The sequence below is a fragment of the Grus americana genome, chromosome 18 (assembly GCF_028858705.1).
Source record: "Grus americana isolate bGruAme1 chromosome 18, bGruAme1.mat, whole genome shotgun sequence".
NCBI classification, from domain to species: Eukaryota; Metazoa; Chordata; class Aves; order Gruiformes; family Gruidae; genus Grus; species Grus americana.
In genome coordinates, this window is record NC_072869.1 from 7,690,647 (window position 1) to 7,716,706 (window position 26,060).

General features: G+C 47.6%; 2 protein-coding genes across 4 annotated transcripts in view; both read right to left on the minus strand.

The window, feature by feature from the left end:
* LLGL2 (LLGL scribble cell polarity complex component 2) overlaps positions 1–12,667 on the minus strand; it is a 33,658-nt gene extending 20,991 nt beyond the window's left edge. For 2 of the 3 annotated variants that reach the window (XM_054846438.1, XM_054846436.1), the window contains exons 1-2: positions 12,544–12,667; positions 4,995–5,102 (exon numbers count right to left, since the gene is read on the minus strand). In XM_054846438.1, the coding sequence (XP_054702413.1) occupies positions 4,995–5,069 (75 nt within the window). In that variant the 5' untranslated portion in view covers positions 5,070–5,102; positions 12,544–12,667. Of the gene's footprint in view, positions 1–4,994; positions 5,103–5,353; positions 5,373–12,543 lie in introns of those variants that run through there. The other variant, XM_054846437.1, reaches the window with a different exon arrangement.
* A 1,657-nt stretch (positions 12,668–14,324) lies between these two features.
* Positions 14,325–24,878, minus strand: TSEN54 (tRNA splicing endonuclease subunit 54). The gene is made up of 11 exons (XM_054846439.1): positions 24,810–24,878; positions 24,533–24,691; positions 23,118–23,181; positions 22,891–22,974; positions 20,837–20,935; positions 20,478–20,530; positions 20,027–20,125; positions 18,216–18,850; positions 17,592–17,652; positions 16,745–16,861; positions 14,325–15,662 (listed from the first exon to the last, which is right to left on the minus strand). Exons 1-11 carry the CDS (start codon positions 24,836–24,838, stop codon positions 15,512–15,514), a joined length of 1,551 nt encoding a protein of 516 aa, XP_054702414.1. The 5' UTR covers positions 24,839–24,878; the 3' UTR covers positions 14,325–15,511.
* Positions 24,879–26,060: the final 1,182 nt, after the last annotated feature.

A 26,060-nucleotide genomic window follows, 5' to 3' on the forward strand; every position in this document is an offset into this window, starting at 1 on the left:
GGAGGATCAAATGAACCCAGTTTCATTTCTGTGGTCATGCCATTAGCTTGAGGTGCTCCCAGCTCCTGCAGGGTAGCTTAATGCCCTTTTACTGTTCCTGCTCAAAGACACAGGCATAGGAGGATATGGCTGACTCCACAGTCTGCCAAATTGCTTCAGGTTTTAGCCATTTGATCACAATTCATGCATTGTAAAAATAGACCTCCTTCCTCTAAATCATCAGTTACCCCAGTCTGAGGTCCTATTAGGGGAAGATGAGCCATTTTAGAAGATATAAAATTGGAAATATTGGAGCATTTCCCAATTTTCTGCTTGCCAACTCATAAGACTGGGAAAAGGAGTAGTTACTAATTTTTAACCTTTTAGATGAAATACTACTGGCTCCAAGACCACTGAATTTATTTCCCTTTGTAACAACTTAATCTCCAGCCTTACTTATTTATATTCTAAAAAGTTAAGTGTTAAGTTTGTATTATTAAAAGCAGTTTTTGAGAAGTCAATCTTTTTAATCTTTTTTTTTGTATTATAATTATGGCTAACCAACCTTTGCTTAGTTACACAAATAAAACTTCCTAGAGGAGACTGTATGAAATTAGGAACTTAACTATGGACTCAGAATTGAAACAAGGCGGTTTTCTAATCCAGCCCAGGCAAAGAGGAATTTCTCTGTACCTTGATAGCTACTGAGAAAACACACAAAAGCTTCCCAGTCGTCAAAGTTGTGGGAATATGAAGCCATGGTATACAATTCTGGGAAGAAGATTCAAGGTAACACGTTATCTTAAAAACAAGTCAGACATCTAATTGAATCGGATGTAGCATGGGCAGTAGACACCATTCCACTCTGCCCCAAAACAGAGTGAGGAACCAGTATAATTCCACTGTTAGTTTTAGTTTCAACTTCTTCACAGTCACTGTCATGTCATCAGCACAACTAGGTGTCATTTTCAATGAAATACCAATTAGAAACTATGTTTATTCTGAGATTTCTTCCAGCCCAGAAGATAAGGCTTTAGCCATAATTCTTATAATACAGAACTATGACATATACAATACTGTACTGCCTGGTAGGATGCTGTCAATAGTAGCCTTAATATTGCCCTAATTATATCTTGGCTTTGATGTGTTAATTTGTAAACACATTAGACAAGTCAATAAAAACTTTAATTTTCAAGTATGAGACCTATGAACTGCATAACCGTGTGTACCATGCAGTAATAATAATAGGAGGGTAATTTTTCTCTCCAGGTTTTCCATCAAATTTGAAAATTTGAAGTACCTCCCCACCCCATAGACAAATTTGCAAAACCTACAGTAACTATTACATCCAGGAGTAAATGTTAGTAACAGAAGGCCACAGAAAATAGTACCACATGCAAAAGCACAAGAAGAGAGTATTAGTAACAACCACAGTGTGTTACACAACTGCTTATGCAGAAAAGTCAGTGTACTAATGGTTTCTGACAGCTTTGAATCTTCAACCAAGATGCCCATAAGACATAACGAAGATAACTCCCTCCTACGTCGTTCGTTTGTTTCCACAGCCAGGCAAGAAAGGCATCAGGGTGGCTTTGTGGCTGTATTTGACACCACCAGGGCCAGGCATTCACATTCACTGTACTGACTACTCAGATCTTTCTCTAGTACTTATTTACACCCAGTTGTTAAATCACATCAAGTCAGCTTTTCGGCTGGCCTCCTTTCCTCCTCTCTCTCCAGCAGCTCCCATCAGCCAGTCCTTTCACCTGCTCAGCAGGTAAACCCAGCCAGGGGGGCAGAAGGCAGCAGAGGTTACAATGGAGCCTTTCAGCAGAGCTGAAATAAGAAACTAGAGTGCCCACAATGTGCCCTCCTGTTCAAAAGGGCCTTTGTTTCTTTGTGGAAAGGTAGGAGCTTTCGTTTTCATTTGCCTCAGACCACAGATTTGTCAGACTCGGTAAAAGTAAGCCTGATGTCAGCAGCATTAACTAACAGAAATGCTTCATGTCAGTCATATTTACTGCAGAAAAAACGTGGCCAAACTTAACAGTTGTTCCCAGCCCACACTAAAGCTGTGCAGATGAAATTCAGTGCTTCTTTCATTTCTCTCCACTTCTCTCAGATTGCTTTATGACAAAGCAGAGACAAACCCAACCACAGGCAATACAAACCCCGTAACTTTGTTAATGTGTCTTTTGAAGAAACAATGAAGCCTATGTGTGTTAAATCTACTTTGCATAGACACTAATTCAGATTTAAGGTAAGCTATCCATCACACCCATTAGCAAAGGGTTAGAAAGACTGAAAAGAAGGGAAAAAAAAAACACAAAGCCATAAATTAAATGCAATGTTCCCAGTTTGGTAACATCCAGCTGTAAGACAGGCTGGTTCACCTGTGTGTTACCCATCATCTAGTCTGACAATGCCAGCCTGAACATGTCTGTTCTGCAGGGCTTGGACTGAGCCAAAGGCATCCAAATACTACTTCCAAAAGCAGGATAAACTTAAAGTAGTAGACTGCCAAGTCCACATACCTTATCCTTCATTCTATCCACTGAGCTAAAAACAGATTCTTGCAACAGGTACACACAAGTATGGGAAGTTCTTACTCATACAGAGAAAGAGATATGCAAAGCTAAGAGACTAGCAGAATTTAGGAAGGTGTTTTTTTGAAACAAACACAAACTGTCTGAGGACAGTTTGAAAAGCTAGTCCAGTCCTTTAAAACCATCTGGACCACCTCTTATCTGGAACAGAAATGCAAGAGGGAAACAGTAAAAGGATCACAATCTATTCAGACTTGAGGGAGTAAACAAAACAAAAAAATCCACCACCACCAATTAAAAAGACTTTTTTAATTGAAGTCCATTACTAGGTCAGCATGGCCAAATACATTCCATTATATTAACACTAAACTTGCATGGCATCACGCATTCATATGCAATTTCAGTGTAAACAATGAGGGCAGGAATCCCCAGGACTTTTAAGGTACAGACCTTCCATTTAGTCACTACCAGCATCACATGCCGAAGAGGTGCAAATACAGCATGCAATTTCCCTGATCAGCAACTTTATAGTCCTACAAAATATTTCCCAAGCAGGTTCTTAACCAGAAGTGTTTCAAAGACCTCAAATAACAAGCGTTTAAAAACTTGCTTACCAGCACTAATGTGCTTGCTTTACTAGCGCATTAGACAAGGACAGTCTTGGCATAGAAAGTACTGTGTTTCTTGGCTCCTCAAAGCCACAACCTTCAACAGGTCAGAATTAAGGTCTGACTTTCCCAGATCTTCTCAGTCTACCTAGCTGTGAGTAGATGTTATTGTATCAAAGGGTACAAGCTTTCAAATGATCCATTATCTCCGTAAGTATGGGAATGGGACACACAAGACTGGGGAAAAAAAAATTATGCAAGAAAATGTATAATGTAAAGGACTCTAGTATAATGTAATGGTATGATGTTCATTCCCTTTCCGATTCTTGTTCGAAAAGAACAAGATACTGCGGCTTAAAAGTGCAAATGCATTTTTGCAAGGCCTTTAATTACCAGGTTGTTTATGAGAGTAAACCACTAGGAAGTGTCCAAACTAGTCACCTCCCTAGAAACAAGATGCAATATTTACCTTCAGGACTGAATCAAATGGAGTGACAAATCCTGATGCCAACTTCTAATGTATTTGGAAGTTTCCCTCTGCTGCAAAAGCTAGTTCTTTCAGCCCTGTTTTGCATCATCCAAATTAGTCTGTCTCTGGCAGGTAAAGTTTAGCCAAACATTCTCATAAGAGAAAGGCATATTCAAGGAAGAGACATCCCTGAAACAGCAAAGGTTTTTCCAAAGTATATGCAATTTTATACACTTAAAAGCAATTCTGACCCAGCTCTGGGACATCTTTTCTGAAGCTGACGTTGCGTTCAGCTAAATGCAAGCATCTCAATCCTGGTCTTCATTTACTGAACATTTTACTGTATCTGCACTAGCATTTCCTCATGGTAGCAAGCAGAAAATAGGTCTGAAGCACTCGAGTTCCTTTTGTCTCCCCAATGGGAGGGAGGTATGCAATGGAAATGGTGTGGTTTAGTACCAAATTACATTAAATCATTCATCTCAAATATCTGAAGTTCCACTATAAGTATATATCTACACTAGCATTTTAATGAATCGAGGTTATTTCCTAGTCTGACTTCATTTATCCATTATACCTTTCAGCAAAATTCCATGTAAACCTTGGAAATACAAAACCTACAAATAAATTTCTGATACTCAGTGAAGGTGTAAGTAGCCATTAGCCTAGCAATGAATTAATATGAGGCATTTACAAAGATGAAAGCACTGTGTTCCTGGCCAGGGCTCAGAAGAAAAATGCCCAGAGTGTTGGATAGACAGCACAGCCATTGCCCTTTCCTCTTCACAGAGGGAAGGAAAAAAAAACTAGATACAGATTCAGACTAAGATAACAGCAAATTCATTATTAATAGCCATTGTGCTGCCTAGGTGCTACCACATTTCTACCACAGACTCAAATTCACATTTAAAAACAGAGGTATACTTATAAACCCAAAGTATAATCACAAAGAACTCTGGCTTCAGCTGCATCACAAGCTGTGCCTTATGCGTATTGTTAGAAAAACGTTTACTTTCATAGAGGTACTGCAAAGACTACCTATAACATAAGTAGTCACAGCACATTGCAGGACAAACTACAGAACACTCAGAGTATATAAAAGCTGCTGTGAAGATCTCTTCTTTCAGCAAGTGCCACTCAACAGCGTGACAATATCCTTTTTCTTAAAAACTAAAGCCAGAATTGAGAACATGCTCGTGAGCCTAAAGAAAACTAGTCAGGCACATCAGGAAAAAAAAAAGGACAGAATTGAAAAAGAGAACAAGCCACCTCTCCTAAATTTAACTTTTCCACCCACACTCAATAGTTTTTCCATCTCTTTACACTGTGCAGTAGCTCAGGATAGATTTGCCTTGCACACATAAGCCTTAAAGTTCGAGGAAAGCACTGTACCTTGTTAAACTGGAAAAGATCGCGTTTAAGCCTCTCTCTCACTGGATCATGTCCGGGTCTTAAGAACCTTCTCATCTTCCTTGCTGTAGTATCTTGGCAGCAAAAATCCTAACCAAAAAAAGCACAGTCATATAAGCAAAAGCAGCCTGAGAAGAGAAACAAGCAGAAGTAGGTTATTTATTTTGGTTTAGCAACTAACACAAATCAGCCAGAGCAGCATGAGACAACATCGCTATCGAGTAACTAAAACCCCATACCACAGAGTGGCACCTCTGGTGCAGGATTTACACAATACCATTTTCACACTGCTAGAACAAAGCAGTACAGATAAGCCGAGAGGATTTTAGAAGAGTTTTTACACTTGGTCATTTTGCGATCACTTCAGTTGATCTCATCCAAAGTAGAAGCGAGCAAAACTGCAGCATTTGCATAAACATTTAGACAAACCCAATCTAAAGGCTAACTCCCAGGCTCACAGGCATTATTGACTAGTATCAGTTTTCACCCCAGGTAACCCTCCAGCTATTGAGCTAAAAAGAGAATCACATTTTCAGCTAGCTCCATGGGTATGGCAGAAAGGGCACTGTGCTGCCTGCAGGGTAGCTGCGTTAATTATTAACTTGCTTTTGTAAAATATCAAGCCTAACTCCCTGCTCAAGGTGGGGGTAGGGGAGGGAAATCTTGCACCTGCAGTTCAATGTGCAGCAAGAAGCACAAGCCTTTTGGTATATCTCACTTCCTTGTCTCTCACAGCACCAGGAGGATCCAAGCAGGGCAAATTAGACCTGACTTGCAACCTAGCAATCACGATGGGGATACCAGGCTACAGCCTCATATTTGGTACAGCTCAAGAGATTCTTTGTCACATCTCCCCTCTGCAGAGGTGCTAAGCGGCAAGTAAAACCCTGCCAACTCAAGAGCAAAGGTTTGAATCGCATCCTGACAACTTACCTTGGCATAAGCGTTCCTGCCTGCCCTGGCCATCTTTCACAAGCTCCAGTTTCCAGTGTACAGGCAGCTCAGCTGTTCACAAAGCAGCTACTGGACACTCCAGTCAGTATTTTATTTTAATTTGTTGGACAGGAAATTACAGCAATTTACCAGCTACTCTGCACACAACACACATGCACAGTTGGGGCCAGAACTTCTGAGATGCAATGAAGAATCAGCATAGATATTCTATATTAACGAATCATTAGAAGAAATACATACACAGGCGGAGCAAGAAGGCTAGTGTTGCCAGGGAAAAAGAGGGACCAGGAGCACCAAAGGGAATGTCAAGTGAACACAGAGCCTTGGGCCCTTTTTAAAACTGTGAGGCTGGAGGATGACTGAGGGAAGAGAGCTTTCACAGCCTATCTGTACAGATGGGAACAGCAGAGCTGGCAAACACGGTGGCTGTGTGCTCCTGCCAATAATGATGGTCTTTGGTCTTTGACTTAAATCAGCCAGCCATTCCTGAGGAGCTTGAATTGTTTTTCAAATGGTTTCTAGCAAGGCCCTACCAGCTGTGAAGGACCTAAAAAAGGAAATGGTATTACAAACAGGATGCTCCATAGCCATAGTTTGAGAAGTCCCTTTAGAAACTCCCTGAACTAGAGCTTGTACCTCTTTGTTGCATCACCCTCCTTTTACCTTTCCTGCTCATGCTCCAAAATCTCCAGCCACCTACATAGTACTGTCCAGAGCTCGCTAAGAGGACTGCAATGCAGTCCTGGTTCAGGGGACCAGAAGATCACATCAGCACCAAGAGCCTGAGTCACTCAGTCCCCACCTAGAATCACTAGGATCTCCACTCACCACAGAGAACAGGGGCTTTGAGCCACAGGTATCTGTGTTTGTGAACCATGCCATCAACGCATGCAGGGATGAAGAATCTGCACAGAAATAGATACAGCAGGGGACCCAGAAAAAAAGAGGAAGAACAGAAGTGTAGTTTACTTGGAAAGTATATCCTTCTACAATGATTTAGGTACCTCAAGTGAAACTTCAAGAATTGTATCAGATCATAAGTCTTCTTTCACCAGACACTCCTGAGAGAAAGAGGGACGTATTTACACAAGGCTATATTTACTCTAAGTTAGCAAAAGCTGCAGAGCAGTGACAAGCTGCTGTGCTATGCAAGGAGAGCACATCACACCCATGTATAACACAGAGTTTGCCCTCAGCCAGACAAGGAAAGGAAAGTGCCAAACAGACACACCCTTTCCCAGTGTCAATCAATATCCTGGACCTGTTAAACTAGGCAAACCCACAGAGAAACTCTACTAATTATCCTCCCCACTTTAGAAAAGAGACCTCCTCAGCTGCAACAGCAGAGACAAACTCACAAGCAAAGTACAGAGAAGAGTGGGCTTGATTTGAGACACAACTTTTTATTTCACACCCTGCTAGAATGTTTTATCCTGAAATATTAATTGCATCTAGAAGCATGCTGTTTTAACCTGCTTATGCAAGAGATCTAGCATTCACACTCCAGCCCACATCAACTTGCTCAACTGGCTAAGGAACACAGTAGTTCAGAATCAAGCAGTAACTCACTTGAAGAAACACCATCCTGTCAAGCTGATGTGTCCATTGCAATCAGAGAAGGCATGCTACAGAAGTCACCTTTCATTGACTTGTATCTGGGTTTTGTGCCTGACCAAAGAATTCCTGAGTGTCACAGTATGGGAGGAGATGAGAGGAAAAGCAGTTTTGATCCAAGGCAAAGAAGGAACAGCAAAGAGAATGGCATCCACTGTAGCACACGTTGTCCAAGCGGAATTATTATAAGTTTATAATGCTCTTGACAATGAGAAGAATTTTCTTTTTAGTACAATAAGCAAGTGCCTTTTCCAATTCTAGAAAAACAAAAAGATTCCACAATCTGTATAATCTTATCTTCCAGATGCACATTTACATATTAGCAGACCAGCTTCTCTCCCACACACCTTCGGTATCCTACATAAAACTCCAATCCCATGTGCTCTGCAGTTATCTGCCCGTCAGCATTTACAACCATATGGTAACAGTTGCGGCTACCAGTAGCCAGAGATGAATTCTCCAGTAGCCTCTGAAGCCATGCCAGGACTGCATGTATCTAATGTTCTTATTTTGCAGGGAAAAAATTCTTTAGGCTTTCAAAGATGAGCCTTTTACCAGAAACTATGTTCAACATTCTCTTCTAAGATGCATTGAGGTCAGCTGTTTATAGGCAACAATAGCCCAAGGCTGAGTCAGTCCCAATTTTGTTCACGTTCAGTACATGGACACCTGACAGCAAAGTTCAGAGTAACCTGTACATTGAGCTCCTGCCGTTTCGTTAGCTGAATGCTTAGCTAAAGATGACGAGGTACCCTTTTTCACTTTGTTTGATTAGATCCAGCCACAAAAGTTCTTCACTATTCATACAGAAAGGCAATGAAAGCATGAATTGCAGGATGATCCTGTTTCAAATCACAGACTAAGGAGCAGTTAACATCAAAACCAGATTTCATTCTGGCTTCCTTGCTCAGCTCCATTCATTTGAGATGTTGAGAGTTATGGCAAGTACACATGCCACATCTCACAACAGACCCATATTCAATAGAAGGCCAAATGCTTCTTCCTAGGAGAAGCATTAATGGTTCCTCACTGCTGTGTGTTAGCAATCCCATCAGAGCTCCATGTTGTGCTTTGTCTTCGCTGCTTTTGGGCACAGCAATGTGTCTCAATGCCCACGCACAGTTTGCCGAGACACTCTGGATTTTCTCCATCAACTAGGCATGGGCTGGGGAGGGGATTACCCTTTGTAAAAATTATGGCAATTTTTGTTTGTTTGTCCTCCCATGATAGTGGAATTTCCAGCCAAAAGTATAAGAGAATCAACGTTGTAAATCCCAATCACGCAAGTTAATCCAGTCTTACAAGATGAGGAAACCCAGATCAGAAGTTTTTACTATGTAGACAGTATTAAGTGCGGATATGGTCTCAAGTTAACCCCACAACACAAACATTCCCATAATGAGTTTATTTGGCTCACGTAGGAGAGTTGCAAGGTACCATCTGTGTACTTCCTAGGCAATCTTTACTCAACTTGAACAGGTTTTCAATGGGATAAGGTCCAACAACTTTTCGAAATGCCATCAAGTATCTCAAGAACTCTTAAATCTTGCCTTGCTTTAGGTCTCCATTCATTCCTCATCGTCTCTTCCTGCTTACAGGTCCTAAAAAGGAGAACTTCTACCTATGCATCTGATAATACTTTATCAACCCTGCTAAAATAAAAGAGGGCTTATCAACAAGCTTTGTTTGAACTACGAGCGGTTAGTGCTCCTATAACAAGCAGTCACCACCATGGCCTTGTCTGAACTAGGTTTCCTCCTGCACTCCTGTTACCAGAGTCAGCAGCAGACAGACAGACTGGATCAAATGCACAGGAAAAAGCTATTCCTTAGCACCAGTGATCTCACAACAACAAAAATTATCAAAGCATCGCTTAAATACTAGTCTTATCAAGTTTATTGATTACAGGAGCCATCAGACTCATCAGACATGACTCACTGTGAAATCAGAAGTTTAAGAACACTTTCAGCTTGAAATCGATGAAACAACCCCAGCTATTCTTTAACTGGGCCATCACTGTAAAGTTCATCTCCATAATCCTGCTCAGCTGTAACACACTATCAAGACAGATACTAAAGAAGAAAGCAGAAGCCAAGTAGAACAGCTAGAGCAAGTGAAAGAACAGTTGCAGTATATGGAAAGCTTGGAAACGTAAGATACCACCTCCTTTTCCCAGGATAAGACTTCTCCAGGAAGATGCACTAACAACATTAATCACAGTTCAATGAGACCACGCAGATCTCCCCCTTACACAACACAACCGCCGATGAACTGCTAGCACCCCAGCACTCGCAGTTTTATAAATAGGAGAGCATTCAGATGCACCTTGCACACAGTAGTCAGGCACTAGCAGAGAGGTAAACCAAAAGATCCTCCTGTAAAAAAGATTTATTTTTGTGAACCTTGAGAAACAGACAGTTAAACAACAACTGAACAGATTGTGTAAACACTACGTGCAGGTGGCCGCCCTCCCAAAATAGAGAAAATATTAAACAAAAGATCAGAGATAGATTCCCCAAGAACTCTTGGAAAATAATTGAGAATCAATCATACAAATCAGGCAAGTTCATGTACTTCCCACAGCTTTGTGCTTGGAGTTACCAGGGACCGCCCACTTGCAATGAATTTACTAATTGTGCAAACCTTGTGTGTCATTATGACTCCTATTGTGTTCTCCTTGTCATGGGAGCATGACAACACGAAGTTTCAAAACGCTACAGCAGAACAAAGTCTTTGCACTGAACAACATTATTGCACATGATGCAAAACTCTTTGTACACTTCTACTAAGAAGTGTGATTCAAATGGCAGAATGGCTTGTAACTTCGGAACAACATTTTACACCACGCATAGTGGGTCAATGGAGTAAACCACGAAAGCATTTTCTTCTTAAAGCAACGCAAGCAGATCTAGTTAAAAGAAACCTTTAGAGGAGAATTAGAGTCTCCATAGAATTTCTGCACAGAAATCAAACTTTTAGCTACCACCAGTCCCTTCTTTCTTTAGAATGGTTTATCAAAGATCAGGCTACTAGCAGTATCACATACCTTTATTGCCATGTACTAACTGCATTACATTATATACATTTTAAACCCCTTACTCTGACATCTCTTTAGTGTCTACATCAGCCAAGAAAAAAAATACACCTCTTCCATAAGCAATTCCCAGTAATAACCATATTAATGTACCAAAAAGCCACTAGAAGATAGAGGAATCTCAACTGGTTTAACTCCTCCACTAATGTTCTTCGGTCAGTAGTTACAGCAGATGCAATTTGTTCAAAACCAAATAAAAGATGTTCCTCAGCACCATCCGTGAAGATGTTTGAGAACTCTTCTCCCTTTTCAATATCATCAACCAAACAGAGCCCCTCAAATAGCTACAAGCAGCACCGAGCAGGATTAGGGACTGCTCACTATTTGCACAGATCATCCTTGTCCCCTCCGTGGGCCAGGCTGTCTTTACAAGGAACGTGCCAGAATGCACGGAGAAGCCTTGGGACGTACCACCGCTTTGCATTCCACTTGCCAGAAGCACCAGCTTCCCAAATCAAAGCTAAAATCACCAGGCAGCTGCTTTGGGCATACAGCTTCACCTGGGACTTGGTAAAGCAAGATATTCCAGTTGACTGCAGTGCTCGCAGATGACTACAAAGAGCAGCTTTCCCCATCAAGTAACACGTTACAATAGACAACTTTTACTTTTATTATCTCAGTGAAGCTGTCCTCCTATCTTGCCACTATCCTCACACGAGTGTAAAGCTTCATGCCACTACGCTGCAGAAACACAGACCCAGAAGTCTACTTCAACTGCTGTACACCATTAACACCACTAAATACAGACACACAAAACTCTCTCCAAAGCCAAGGTTAAGCCTCACCTCCAGGAGGAGAGATGTTAGCAACCAGCTTGTTCCTACGCCACAACTGCAGGGCAACCTGAGACAAAGGCTAAACAACTTGTTTCACCTTCTAGTTTCACCTGCTCGCTGCCTGTTGGAAGTAACATGCTCCTCACCCATCATGCTCTTATAACTTTAGGGAAGGGGGAAAACAAAAAAAATCCCTCAAAACAGTAACACGATATACTTAATATGGGCAGTGACTTGAAGGGGGGGGGGGGGAATGGTAACAGAATGTCCCAGACGTTGCAGATCCTATTAATCACATCTGCTTGGAACCAGTCGTAGCAGACGGAGCCCCCCACGGCCAGGTTGCGGGCAGGGACATCTCCCAGGGCAGGACGGGCAGCAGCAGCGGAGGGGCCGCTCCAGGACGGCTCCCGAGCGGCCGCAGCTCTTGCAGGAGCTTCCGTGACGGGGCCGTTCCCAGCAGCCCCCCACGGCGGCTGAGCGCCCCGGGAGCGGCCCCGGCCCGGACCCACTCGCCCCGAGGGTTAACCAGGAAGTTATGGAGCAAACGGCCACGGCCGCCAGGAAATCCCAGGATGTAGGAGCTGTCGTGCGATACCCCCCAGCTACAGGCTCCGGCCAGAACAAACACAGGACATCAAACTTGGTAAGCGGAAAAAAAAAAAAAAAAAAAAAAAAAAAGGCAAACAAACACCCCGAACAAACCCAACCCCTCAACGCCAGTGCTTGAAGTTTTATGGGCGAGCCAAGGCCGGTGTCCCAGGGTGGCTTCAGGTGTGGGCAGCCCCAATGAGTCCGGGCCGGCGCCGGCAGCGCGGAGGGCCCGGGCAACCGGCGAAGCGGATTCCCCCGGAGCGGGGGGACCGGCGAGCACCTGCCAGCCCCGCCGGAGGGATTCCGGGAGCAAGCCCGCAGGGTGCCGCAAAGCCCAGGAGGGGCGGGCAGAGTCGGCTGCCGCCCCGGGCCGCCGCAGCGAGCCCTGCCGGGGCCGCGCCGGCCGGACCCCCCGCGAGGACGCCCTCCCCGGAGCCTATCCCGCCAGGCCGCCCCCGGTCCTGCACCCCCCCGCGGAGCCCCAGCCAGCCGCGCTCACCTGCGGGGCCTGGAGCCGGGCCGCCCCGGCCTCGCTCCGCTCCGCGCCCGCTCCCCCCTCGCCTGCGCGGCGGCAGCGGCGGCCTCCCTCCCTGGGCACCTCCGGGAGGGGTGCGGCGGGGCGGGGCCTCGCATGCAAACCGCCCTCAGGGCGTGGTGCCCGGAATGCGAACCGCCCCCAGGGGCGGAGCCCCACGGTATGCAAACCGTCCCCTTGGGGCGGGGCCTAGCATGCAAATTAAGTTGAGCGGCGGCCTCTTCTCCCTTTCATCCGCCGCGCTCATGAATAATTCAGCACTCCGCTCGCTCGGAGCCAATCAGAAAGCAGCCACCGCAACACGGGCGGCCACGCTACCGGACTCGGGGAGAGCGCGCCGCCATCCACGGCCCCGGGAGACCTGGGCACGGAGCACCGGACACGGCCAGGGACAGCGGGCCGGGAAAGCCGGCTCCCATGCCGTGTCAGGCCCCCTCCTCCTGGCCCTGTTCCGCGAGGGGCAGGGACTTAGCACGAAGCCGAGGGAAGGTGCCAACCTTCCTGCAAAAAAGTAAGAGATGGAAAGGATTAACAGAAAGTTGAAGCCTTACTTGCAAAAAGCCACACAACTGCCACTATCTTGCCACGCTGCTCCGCTGCAGACAGCCCATGTCCTACTGCAGGGAACAACAGCTAGGCAAGGCATCAGTAGTTGTGTGGAGTGCAATGGCAGGTCAAGGTCTGCCAACCTCTCTGCATCCATGCAAAAGCTTGAAATTACCTCTGGCAGGACAGGGCCAGTAACAACCAACATTTCAGCCAAGCTTCCAAAAATTATGTTTTTCAATTAAAATATTCGGTTCTGTCATCTTCTTGCAACATCCAGCTAACTCTCATTGCAGGCCAAAATGAAGCAGTGGTATCAGTCTGCATCATAATCCCATCCTGGTAAAGGCACCGTCAGATGTTGTGGTGCTGAGCAAGGCAGCCACAGTTTCTCAATCCTCCCTCCAGTGGTTATTAAATTGTAATTGTTTTGTGCTGAATCAGGGAGTCTCTGCCCCAGCGAAACTCACTGGGTGGCTCTTGTAGAGTCCATCGATACAATTCCACCTTGGCATAAGCAGATGAGACTGATTGAAATCAACAGGAGTGAGTTTGACCTAATTCCAGGACGAACGTGAGCCCTGTGGGTCAGACCGGAGCTCTTCTGGCTGCGCCTGTTCTTAGAAACTCTCTTCCCACTGCCTTTAATCTGTAAAACAGTCTGGGAGAATGCTGAGGGCACAGACCGGAGCTGCCAACAACCCTGGTGTTCGCAGAGGACTATCAGAGCAAAGGCACTGCGGGAAGGAGGGAGGAAGAGGAAGGGAAGGGTGCGTGGGAGGAGCTGTCAGACCCTCACCTCAGCAGAGCCCTGCTGACTTCCAGCATCTGATAACAGGGGTGTGTGCATGGAACAGGACCAGGCGCAATGTTTGCAGCAGATCCTGCCACCTTGGGCTACGATACTTCTGACCACGCAGGAGGAAGATGGCAAGGCGTCATGTGCTGATAGAACTGCACACGGACATAGGGACTCCTCCAGGCTCTGAGTCACACTGTCCTCTCAGGGAGCAGGGCAGCAGCTGGATGCAGATACAGATGGGTGTAGGAGCGGGGTTACGCGGCCACGGGGTTGTACGACCACGAGCAGGCACTCACCAGTTGGTGCTAGTGGGGTCCCAGTAGCATCCCCAGAGTGTGTCTCTCTGCATAACTTATTAATGTTTCTGGTGGAATTAAGAACCACACTGAGGAGCTTGCACTGTTGGAAAAGGCTTTTTTATTGCTTAGCCTTCTCCCCATCTCCAAAAGGAATTAAAAAATTATCAAATAAAATGCATCTAAACCAGTTGCTATTACAGTTCTGAAGAACCTCAGTACCGGACATAGCCATGCTCAGCACGCTTCTATCCACTGAGCAGACTTTCTGGCACCTGCACTGACATTTTGGCATAGAGGCTAAAGCAGATTTGGTACCTGGATATCCCGGTGGAAAGCTCCCACAGTAGGGCCTGGAAAGCAATGATGTCCTCAGTTTGGAGTACAACAGCCATAGGACCTGAAGGCTCATGAGGAATTTGTAGCTTCCTTCTCTCACTTGCAAAAAGTGATCTCGGGGATCTCTCACTTGCAAAAAGAAAAGAGGAGGATCCACAGCCAGGAAAGCGGGTATCAGGCCGAAACAGAGGGGCCTGCAGTACAGCCCTGGTGAGACTATCAGATACAGCGTGCCAATACCACTGGCCAAATTTTAATTTGGCATAACGCTGTGTGGCCACGACACATCTCAGCACAGCCACTGCAGCATGAGGCTGGGGTACCATCTGCAATGTTCTGGGGCTTTGTGACCTTCAGCTGATGGCAGGCACAGTTTCCTGCTCTCAAGTGCCTGGAAACTTTACTCCAGGTAGCTGAGTTTTATGGCTGTGCCTTTTTCAAATCAGAATCTGATCTGATGGTTGTTGGCACAGCTGAATGACAGAAGGTCAGGACACCACCACTGATCTGATCAGCTTATTCTGTCCCTGATTGACCTCAAAGACTCTCCAGCCATTTGACTGGTGTAGCACAGTGGTTCTTAACATGGAACAAGAGGATCACCAGCACAGTGTTTTCTGGTGGTTCACAGGTCAGCCCAAGATGACACGGAAAAGGCAGACTAGTGGTCCACAAGATGAGAAAGCTGGAGAACCAGTGGCCTCAAGAACAAAGCAGTGTGTATTCCAGTCCAGAAATGCCCAGCTACGCCATACACACTTGTTTGCTGTAAATTTCGCTATTATGCCTGAGCCATATGGTTGGGTGAAGTCTGTAACAGTGAATAAAGTGGTCAACTACCCCGGGTTCCAGTTATCACAGGCTCTATTTTCTGTAATATTTCATTAATCAAGAAAAAAAATCCTGAGTAAAGCTTCATCCCATGCCATTTCTGCAAGTGACAGCAACTTCAGTGATTAACATCAACTGGCAGCTTGAATTCCTTTAGTGAATAAAAGGCAATTTCTCCGTGATCCACCAGTGCAAAGACCACCGGGACGTCCCCACTCTGATACGTAACCTGCTTCAAAGCCCGAAGGGATGGAATCTGCTCGTCAAAGCTGCAGAGAGAGAAAAATAGCCTGTTGTTCTCAAAGCAAGAACACAGACACAAAGCTGTCCTGGCCAACGACTGCAACAGCTCACTTCGGCCTTAGGAGCTGCTGGTGACCCTCCCCACCCTTTTGAGTCAAAGCAGGAGGCTGCCAGCCCTGAGAGAGTACACTGCATGCCGGGAACCGAGAGCTCTCAAATCCTTTGCCAAAAACAAGGGCAACTGCACACTGCTCCACGCTGTGCCTATTAGATGTGGCTCACAGGGCTACTGGCAAATTGCCAATCCAGTGCAATCTTAATACCTTTATACTAGGAAGATCTTTAGGTTGCTGGGATCAACACCTGACCTGCTTTTCCCTCCTTTTAATTCTGCAGAGTCTGCTTGCTCATAAATGAAAATATTTATGCAGCAACCATCATCCTACTTGCTCATGACAGACCTTTGTAAAACTGCATTACCACCTCACTTGCTCTGGCTACTACAGCCGCGGAGAGTGGAGGAGGAACAGTTCTAGTATATCGACATTACAAAAGGCAGAGACTGAACTTTGTACCTGCCTATGGAGTTCAAGTGCTAGATTCTGGATCCAGCAACAAAGGGGACACCTATCCTCTGTTCGTACTGATCTTAAAGTTACATATGACAAATATCAAAATACTAAACCCACAGCCCCGAGCCTGTAGTGAGCTCTGGGGAGGTACGTCTGCAGAAATCCATAGGGATCTGCACTGGCCGAGGATTCAGGTACCACACGGCTCCTTGCAAAACTAAGCTCTACATGAGTTTCTCAAACACTGCATAAATACAGCTGTGGCTTCTTATTCCTGACTCCAGTAATACTCAGACATGAGCAGCAACCAGATGACCAAATAGTGTGGGCTGAGTGCAAGGGCTGGGGGAATTGTCAGCCACAGCCTCTAACAAAGGAGGAACTGAAGGAAAAAAAAATAATTCTGGGCAGGATCACCCTCAAGGGATGATGATCTGTAAAGCTCACAAGATGCTGGGTCATTTACAGATCATTAGGACTTCATTTCTGCAATAGCAACTGCTGTGTTCTGAACACAGCATAAGACCCATGCGTACCTCCGAACACACATCCTGACATATGGCTTCCCAGGGTTTGTCTTCTTAAACTTGGCCACAGCATCTGCTTGATACACATTGAAGTCTATCTTCATGCCCTCTGGGTCCTCCTGCAGCCTACAGAAGACAGAACACATCCATATGTGTATGGGATTGAAACATTGTAGAGTATAGATACAGCAGAGGAAAGAGGGAGCAAAAGCTCTTGAAGCCTGGCTAGTTTGAGCCCTTTGAAAGGCTTCACTCCTCAAAGGATTGACCCTGCAACTGTTCTAATTACTTTCCAGATCTTTCTTGTAGTCAGACCAGAGCAAGCTCCTGCCCTGCATCTGCCACACTCCCTTCTCTGCGGACCCCCTTGCAAGAAGCACCACTAACAGATGCAAAGCACTGTTCTGCCCTACATGGACTGCACACAAACACCACACAGATTCTTTGAGGCAGGAGCAGAACCAAAAGTCCCAGAGCCAAGATTTTATAATCACTGCAGCAGGGATGGCAGCACATTCCAGGGACAAGGCACAGGTGAAACTCAACCCAGCCTCTGGGAGAGATCACCTGGCTGGGGTGCAGAGGGAACTGCAGGAAAAACCAGCAACCCCAATGTTTTAATTGGTCTAAAATGCCCTAGCTCTGTTGCTGCAGGACCTGGTACTTCACAGAAATGTCAGCCCCTCACTACAGATGCAACAGGATCATGGAGCAGAGCACTGGATTCTCTCAGCATCCTGGATGCCAGGCAGCTCCCAAGTTGCTGCTGTGAGCATCTCACAGACCTCACAAGCAGGGACAGTCACAAGACACCCCCACTCCCCAACAGCTACAAGCTGGCTGCTTGGATACTAACCCGGAGGCTCCATCCAGGATGTGGGAGGGCTGCAGCATGCTGATCTGCTGGAGGAGCGCAGCTGGAGGGAGAAGGAACAGGAAAGGATCAGACCAGCTATTTCTCTCCCAGGGCACTCTGAGACTTCAAGCAATCCACCACCACCCACAAGCCTTCCTCCTCCAACAATGGCTGGCAGCACCACAGTCACCACTGGCTACTTCAAAGACCTCAACTTCCTCATCTCCTCCCAGCACACAGCCCAGAACACCCTGCAATTGCTTTGCATCTTGCTGGCCCTGATTTCAGATGCCTAACAGCCAACCAGGAAGGACTGCAATACAGCAGGACATGGGGAACTGATTAGAAGACCTCCCAATACCGTTTATCCTGGCACTTGAGTGGGCTATAGAAAGAGATGGAAAATCAGAGGACAAGCTTTCTTCTCTCTCCCTATGTCCATGGCTGGGCTTCTCAGCCCCTGCTTTGACTAGGCCTTCTAAAGAGATTTTCCTTCTCAAGGTACTGTCCCCTAAACTGATGTTCAGCATCTCCGTGTCATCCCTTTTGCTGTTGCGTACCAGGCAATCTTTCACGGAACTGAGGGGGAGAAGGAGGTCCCTGACAAGCTCCTAGAGCCACTACCTGATGAGGTAGCTTCATCTGGCCGCAAAAGCGGTGTGACAACTTGGTCCCAGAGATGCGGCGGTCGTTTCCAAACCCTCTGCTGGCTCCTCAGCTTCAAAAGGGCTTTGTACTCCTGCCAGTTGGAGCAGTGCCTCACCTCCCAGTCAGCATTGACACTGCTCTTGTACCTGCTCTCCCTCTCTCGCTGCTCCCTTTCCTTCCGTGACAGCTTCTCCTGTTTCTGATTGATGCGTGCACACCAGCAAGCTGCATCAACCTCCCTCCCTGGCACGTTCTCTGGCAGGAGCCCGTTGTCAGGTGAGGGCAGATGTGTGCACGGCTGGTCCGCGGCCACGTTTGGCAAGATGATGGTGGTAAAATCCCAGCGGGATGCATGGGTGCCAGTGCTGTTCTCCTTGTGGTCTCCAGCCCAGCTCCTGGAGGGCCTCAGGGAGTCCTTTTGTCCTGTATCAAAAGGAACTGGATTTGACTCCCCCTCTCCACTGCTAGCCTTCGATTCCTTTGGCTGCTCTGACAAGGGCTCTTCATCCATGGGAAGGCAGCTGGTGTCTCCAGAGTCATCTCCAGCTTTTTCAGAGGTCCCTTCAGTTTCTGGAAGGTCCTCGGATACCTTATGTTTCTTCTCATGAGACCTAAAGACAGAAGCAGCAGCATAAAAGACAGAAGCAGCAGCATAAAAGACAGAAGCAGCAGCATAAAAGACAGGGAGAGTGTGGGGGAGGACTTTATTCCCTTGAAGCCTGCCTCCTCTCTGCTAACAGGAAGAATGCAGCCTGCCAAGCCTGAAGAAAGGACAGCAAGAGTGGCAGGAACCCCCAGACAGGTCTGCAAACCCTTGACAACCACCTCTTTGCTGGAAGGAGGGTGTTTGCTTGTGTGACAAAATGAGAAGGGAAAAAAGCAGGCCAAAAACAAGCAGTGAATGCCAAAGGCAGAATAAACTTCTCAGCAGTCCTGCATGAGGTTTGACTTCAACGACCAGGAGAAACCCAACCTTGATTTGTACAGACACACATTTCCAACCTGCCATGCAGCCTCCACACACCCCATACATACACTGACACAAACACCTCCACACAAACATGACAGACTTCAGCCAAACCAGCACAGGCCTGGCAGAAATCTTCCTGCCAGTACCTCTTACTGGTATGAGATTCAGTCCCCGGCTCCCAGAGAAGATGGGGCAGTTTTTAAACCAGCAGTTTTATCGCCCAGTTCCTAAAATTTCCTAACTCCTCAAGCACCGAGTAAACAGAAGACAACTTGCAGACCAGTCTCATCCTCCCTGTTTCTTAAAGGATGACGCCATCTACTGGAAGTTATCATAATTATTAGCAAGATTAGTAATTATGCCAGTTTCTGTTTGCATTTGGGCAACTTCTAGAGGCTGTTTGCAAGGCCAGGACCCAACTGTGCTCTCTGCTGTACAGTCCTAGCATGTAGGCTGCTTTCAGGGGGTGGACAGGTGCAGGATGGGCACTGCGGTGTCCACGATCCCTCTAAAAAAGAGCAAGAGGAGACACTTGTCACACGTTTCTTCTGCACTGACCTCTCTACCCTTCTATTTTGGCATCTCACCACTGCAGCAGCAAACTCAGGGGCACTTTGCCCCTGTTAGCCCTGCATGAAATACAAACGTGACAAAAGGGCACACTGCAAAGAGTTCAGGAAAAGCACTGCACTGCTTGGGGACAGCCGAGAGCAGCAGTGCCAGACAAGTCACCCACAGCACAAAGGGCCGAGGGTTGTTGTTCCCAAGCTGCAGAGCCTGGAGGAAGATGGAACAAGGCTTTGGGCCACATCCTTACCGGGGGCTGGAACTCCTCCTCCTTTTGCGATGGTGTTTCCCAGAGCTCTGGCAGTGACTTTCCAGGTTCAGTTGCCTCTCATAGGGAGACGGGACAGTGCTGTAAGGAGATACCAACACAGAGGCTGACAGCAGGGGCGGGGCAGTGAAACTACCCTTCTGCTCATCCCCCAGAATACAGCAACAAAACCTTTTCTTCCAGGCACAGAAAATCCACAAGCAGGACCAGGATGGTCCTTAGTTCATGCCCCATTTCATGTTCCCAATCATCTCCTTAAGAGGGAGGAGCAAAGAAGGGTAGAGTGCCATTTTTAGCCTTTAATCCTCCCAAGAGACGGAACGCAGGGTCAAAGTCCTCTTCTCTGCCATTCCACTGGGGCCATGCAGTGGGCACAGAGTTGCTCAGGGTCTTCAGAAAGGAGAAAGCAGCATGGAAAGGAAAAGCTGGTTACCTGGGGTCGAATCTCAGTACAACATAACCCAGTTGCTTCAAGTGGCTGAACACCTTAGAGCAAAGGAAAGCAAGAGGGTTAAATGACGACCCTAAAACCAATTTACTCCAGTTCCACTACAACTAAGTGAACACAGTATGGCACTGGCAGAAGGGAAAATGCCAAGGTTAGGACCCAAACCAAAGGTGGAGAAACCGGAACTGATTATCTGGAAGAAGGTGAGTGGGGAAAAGCTGAGAATGACTGCCCTTCCCTCCCTAACTGTCCTGCTCTGCTCTCAGCCACTGGAAGAGGTTGTGTGGCAGGGGCTGGGCTCTCTGCCATCATCCTCCCTGCAATAGCTGGAGGTCCCAACACACCTGGTAATGTGGCAGGCTCATTGTCTCCTGGCACAGCAGGATCTCGTAGGCTTCCTGGATTGACAAGGGCAAATCCCTGTAAAAGAGCTGGACAGAGCCCTGCAGGGCAAAAACTTGGTGTTTAGAGAATCACAGGTAACAAATCCATGCAAGCTCACACCAGCCTCTTCCCACTAGTCCCAGCACCCTCCTTCATGTGATAGCCACACCTCCCCATGTGCCACCTGGATTACCTGCAGTCCCTCTCCCATGCCCAGTTCCCCTACACCATGGTTTTAGCAGCCAGGTAAGAAGTTCCCACCCACAACTGTCAGCTCCTGCTCCAGCGCTGCATCTGTTTGGAGGATGCAGTTGGGAGCATGACGCTCAACTGTTAATCATTGCTTTGGGAGATCATTTTCTTTAACTTTGACAATCTCAGTGATTCAGGACACAGCAGAAATACAAAAATATTTAGGACCAGCACAACTGAGAGAGCTGGAGCAGAGGAATTGATGACATCCTCAGATGTCATCAACTGGCAGCTTCTCAGAAGTATTTTCTGCAGCCCCAGTGATCCCACAGGTAGCTTCCCCAGGCAATAGCAATTAACCTCCAGGAGGCAGTTTTAGGCTAAGCCTCTTTTTCCTCTTTTTTTTTTTTGTAAATGCATTTACTCATAAACAAAGAAAACAAAACACTAGGAACCACACCTCTGCCATGGGATTGGCTGAAGGCATCTAACTGGTCTTTTCTGCTTTTGGGGAGAGATTTTGTACTCAGCAACTAAATTTTATTTTCATCAATTTGTTTACAATCTATTGTTTGTCAAATTGCCAAAGGTAAAAAAGCCTTACCTTGGCAGTTGGGATTTAAGGAATGGCATCAGACGTCCATAATCTGATTAAGTTTTGCTAAGGGAAAAAAGCTCCCCTTTAGATTGATGCACCAATTCTACTCATAACATGCTTCAGTGGGGAGACAAAAAAAACCCCTCTCTACAGCAAAGAAATCCAACTGAGCCCTAACCAGCATTTCTGCAAGCAGAGGAGCACTGAAAGCAACCTGGTCTCACTCCCCTGTCTGCAACATTTAAATTTCTTTCTGCCATATATACTGGGAAAAAATGCCAAGTAACAAACCCAAAGATCTCTGTTTAAGTGTAAAGCATGCACAGCACTGTTGTATATAACTGCCTCCTGTGCCAACCACCTTCAGGTGGAAAGATCTGATTTGGTGCCTAAACGTGGCCCTACCAAGCTGGATAGTTTCACTATTTTCACTAGCAGCTTCTTAGAAAAGCACAGATAAACTGCGCTAACGAACTTATGAACCCTGTCATTGCAAAATATGTAAGATACACTGGATGAGGGAGGAAGTCAACTTATGACAGAAGGCACTGACCAGTCTCAGATGTCCTCATTAACTGTACACCAGTTCTGAGGAAAAGGATTTCTCAGTATCAAACCTTTTATTCCAATTAACTCCTGCAAGGAACAGAAGATAATGGTTTGATCTCATTTCTAGAAATTCCCAGAACCGTGAGTTGTCCTACACTGTGGAATTTCAAGCCTCTATACCTATAGATTTTGGTAGAGAAGTAATTGACATATAACTGTGTTTCATCACCGCCAGAGCAAGAAAGTAGACAGAGATCTCAATAGGAAACTTTGTAACATACTCCTCACCTTCTGTTATTCTGGTAAGAGCTGACTTATTAGCTGCACTAACAGAAATTTGGATCAGCTAAAACTCTACTAGTCTCTACTGTCATATTTGACATGGGGGTTTTAAACACAATACTAGCTGGATAAACTGGCCACCAATCCAACCAACACGTGCTGTCAATGACACAGACACTGCTCTGGAGTACAATGTAGGAACCCAAACAGCTCCATCAGCAAACAGGCTAAAAGAGACAATTCCTCAAGAACCAGGTGTTTATCAGCTGCTCAAACTGCAGCAGCGACCAACACATGCCAAGTAATTTCAGACTTCAGTCTAAAGCTGCTGCAGTTCCTCTGATCATTCAGGAAGGACCCAGTCCACCATCCAGGCACAGGTATCCTACTTACACACTCCAGCAGGTACAGAGCTTCCTCAGGCAGCAGGCACTGTTTGCCACGCTCTGTGAACCCCATGGTGTGCCAGAACTTCCCCTGGAACAGAAGCACAAATCTGTGATGGGATCTGGCTGTTCCCTGCTGACACCAGGCTCTCTGCCGTTTCAAGCAGCAAATTAAGGAATCTGCAAAGGCCAGCAGGAGATGATAGCACTGAGCACACTCTGCAGCAGACTCACCGCAGGGGACTGCAGCTCTACGATGCCCTGTCCTGGCTTCCACTCAGCTTTCACCAGACTCCCTCTGAGAAGGTTAAAGATTAGTTTGTTATTACTAACATGTCCTATGATCAACTCCTATTGTAGCAACACAACAAGCTCAGGAAGGTATCAAAAGGCAGCAAACTTCCAGGTGGCATTTTTATATGTAAGGCCTTAGAAAGACACCTCTTCTGGATCTAGCAGTACCAGCTGAAGATTTTATCACCAACAACTAGTTAAGAGTGTCTTCAGTCACCACAGCAAACATCTGTCCGCAGCAGCCTGCTGGAGATGCGTGGCCATGATATATCATATGATTGTTTGGATGCTGCCAAGACTCTCAGGTCACTGTATCCCACCCACATGGTCTCACAGGAAAAATTTAATAGCTGAAAAAAAGTGGAGGGCAACTTTGTAAGAGTGCAAACATGCATTTTTAGCAGCTGGCTCAAGGAAACAGAAGGTAAGACCTGTAGGGTCCACCATGGACTTGCTCTACATCTTTAGTCAGTACTGCAATTTCCCCATCTAAAAGGAAACCTAAACCTACCCAGTCGCCCTCCCCTGCTGAGAGTCTCCACTGCTGCCCCAGACACACATTTACAGATGTACCTGAACAGACCTGACCTCAACAACAGCGGAAGATAACAGTCCACCCTGCGTGACCTGCCTGTCTGCTGGAGGTTGTCATTCTCTCTCTAAAGTCCTCAGTGGTGTGATTTTATGTGAATAGTCTCTGTTGCTACTAATCAATGCAGACAGAGAAAATGTTACCAGAAAAGAGCAGGACAAACAGGGAAAGCATGTGCTGAGAGGTAGCATGTGAAAATCTCCAAAGCAACGATAAGCTCCAGACACCCGCAGCACTGTTGAAACCACCAAAACTGATAAACCAGGGACACCAAGAGTCAACCGAATTTGCACAAGGCCACACATGAACATCAACAAGGGGCTGTGTAACTCAGAGTGTGCCCAAGACAGCAGCTGCTATTTGCAAAGGCTACAGGATTATGCACGCACCTGAGAAAACTAAGGGCCCTTTGAAGGGCTTTCTGGACTCCCACCTTGGAGCCACTGGTGTGCTAGCATGGCCCTCTGCCCCTGAGGGAACAGCCGGGTCTGCTGCCCTGCTGTGGCTCCCACCAGGGAACTGTGGGCGGAGGAACTGAGGGGATGCGTAAGGGAACATACTCTACTAACGCCTACCTGATATGAACAGCTCGATTATACTCACGCTAACACCTGAAGGGACAGTAGCTGTGCTCTGACCCCCCGACATGATCCCTCCCAGGGAAAAAGGAATTGACAGCCCCGTGCTCGGTGCCTTAGCACGGCTCTGCGACGACCGGCCGCTCCAGCGAGGCAGCCGGGCCGCCCCCAGCCCGGGGACTTACAGCCGCTCCACACGTTCCTCTGAGAGGAGCTGCCACTGCTCCTCCCGGCACAGCCGCAGCTTCTCCGCCTGCTCGGCCGAGCCGTCGGGGATGAAGTCCTTCTGGCCGCGGGGGCGCTGAGGGGCCTTGCGGCCGCGGGCCGCCAGCAGCTCCGCCGCGCTGCGGGGCGAGAAGGGAGGCACGGTGAAGGGAGAGCGCCCCGACACCCACCCTGCGGCCGCAGCCGCCCATCCCCCGCACCCACCCTCGGGGGCCTCCCCGCCCCGGCGGGCCTTACCTCAGGCGGCGCGAGCCGCCGGGCTCCATGGGCGCGTCGCGGGAAGCCGCGTCCTTCCGCCGCCGGGCCCTAGCGCCGGCAGAGCGAGGGCGGCGCCAGTGCGCCCCCTGGGGGCTCGGAGGGCTGCGAGCAGCGGGGAGCGGGCACGGGCGCGGCCCGGGGCTGGCACCGGAGTGAGTGGGCACCGGGGCTGGCACCGGGGCTGGCACCGGGACACCCGTCATGCGGGCACCGGGCCGTGCGTTGAGCCTAACCGCACATTGGGCTGCGTGCTGCACCGTGCACAGAAGTTGGGCGCTGATGGTGTGCATTGAGCTGGGCACCAGGGCCACATGCTGCAGCTGTGCGCCAAGGGCCTTGCACTAGAGCGGGTGTGCCAGAGCTGTGCACCGAGCTTTGCCCCAGGGCCGCTGGGGTGAGCCGGCCTTAGCTGCTGCCAGCAGCCCACCCAGCCACTCTCACTCGCCCACCTCCGCAGCGCTGGAAAGGAAGGTGAAACAGCTCATGGAGTGAGTTAAAGACAGGGGGATCAGTCACCATCACAGGTAAAACAGACTCAATTTGGGGAAAATTAATTTATTGCCAATTAGTGTTAGTCCCAGGTGTGGATATGTGCTCCGGCAGGGACTCCTCTGGGGAACACCTGCTCCAGCACCTGAACCACCTCTTCTTCCCCTCCTCCTTTCTTCCTGCCCATGCTGCTCACAGGGCCATTTTTCATGCTTTTCTCCCTCTCCCCTCACTTTCACACAGTGTTTTGTCTCTTTTCTAAATACATTTCCCCAAAGGTGCCACCAGCATCACTGATGGGCTCAGCCTTGTCCAGCGGCGGGGCTGTTGGAGCCATCTGGAAACAGCCAGAACCACCTGGAAGTGGCTACATCTGGCACGGGGCAGGTCCATCCTCTCCTCACAGAGCCCCCCGCGGTCCCCACGGCTGGTGCTGTGCCCAATCAGACATGTGCTGCAGCCGCCGGAGCAGAAGCAGCGGTGCTGGGGAAGGAGGTTTCTCCCTTTGGCGGGTGTCACTATTTCTCCTGGCTCAGACTCCAGCAGCGGCCGGCACGGTGCTGGTGACGGTGCCGCCAGGCTGTACGAAGCACGCAGCGGTCTGGTCCGGCTGGAAAATGAGAAACCTCCCTGCACCATGGCCTCGTGTCTCTGCTGACGTGGCTGGATTCGCTGCTTGGGGAGGCGTGAACGGACCTGACGGGGAAAAGCACCAAAAGTTCAAGTTTCACCTCAAGCCCG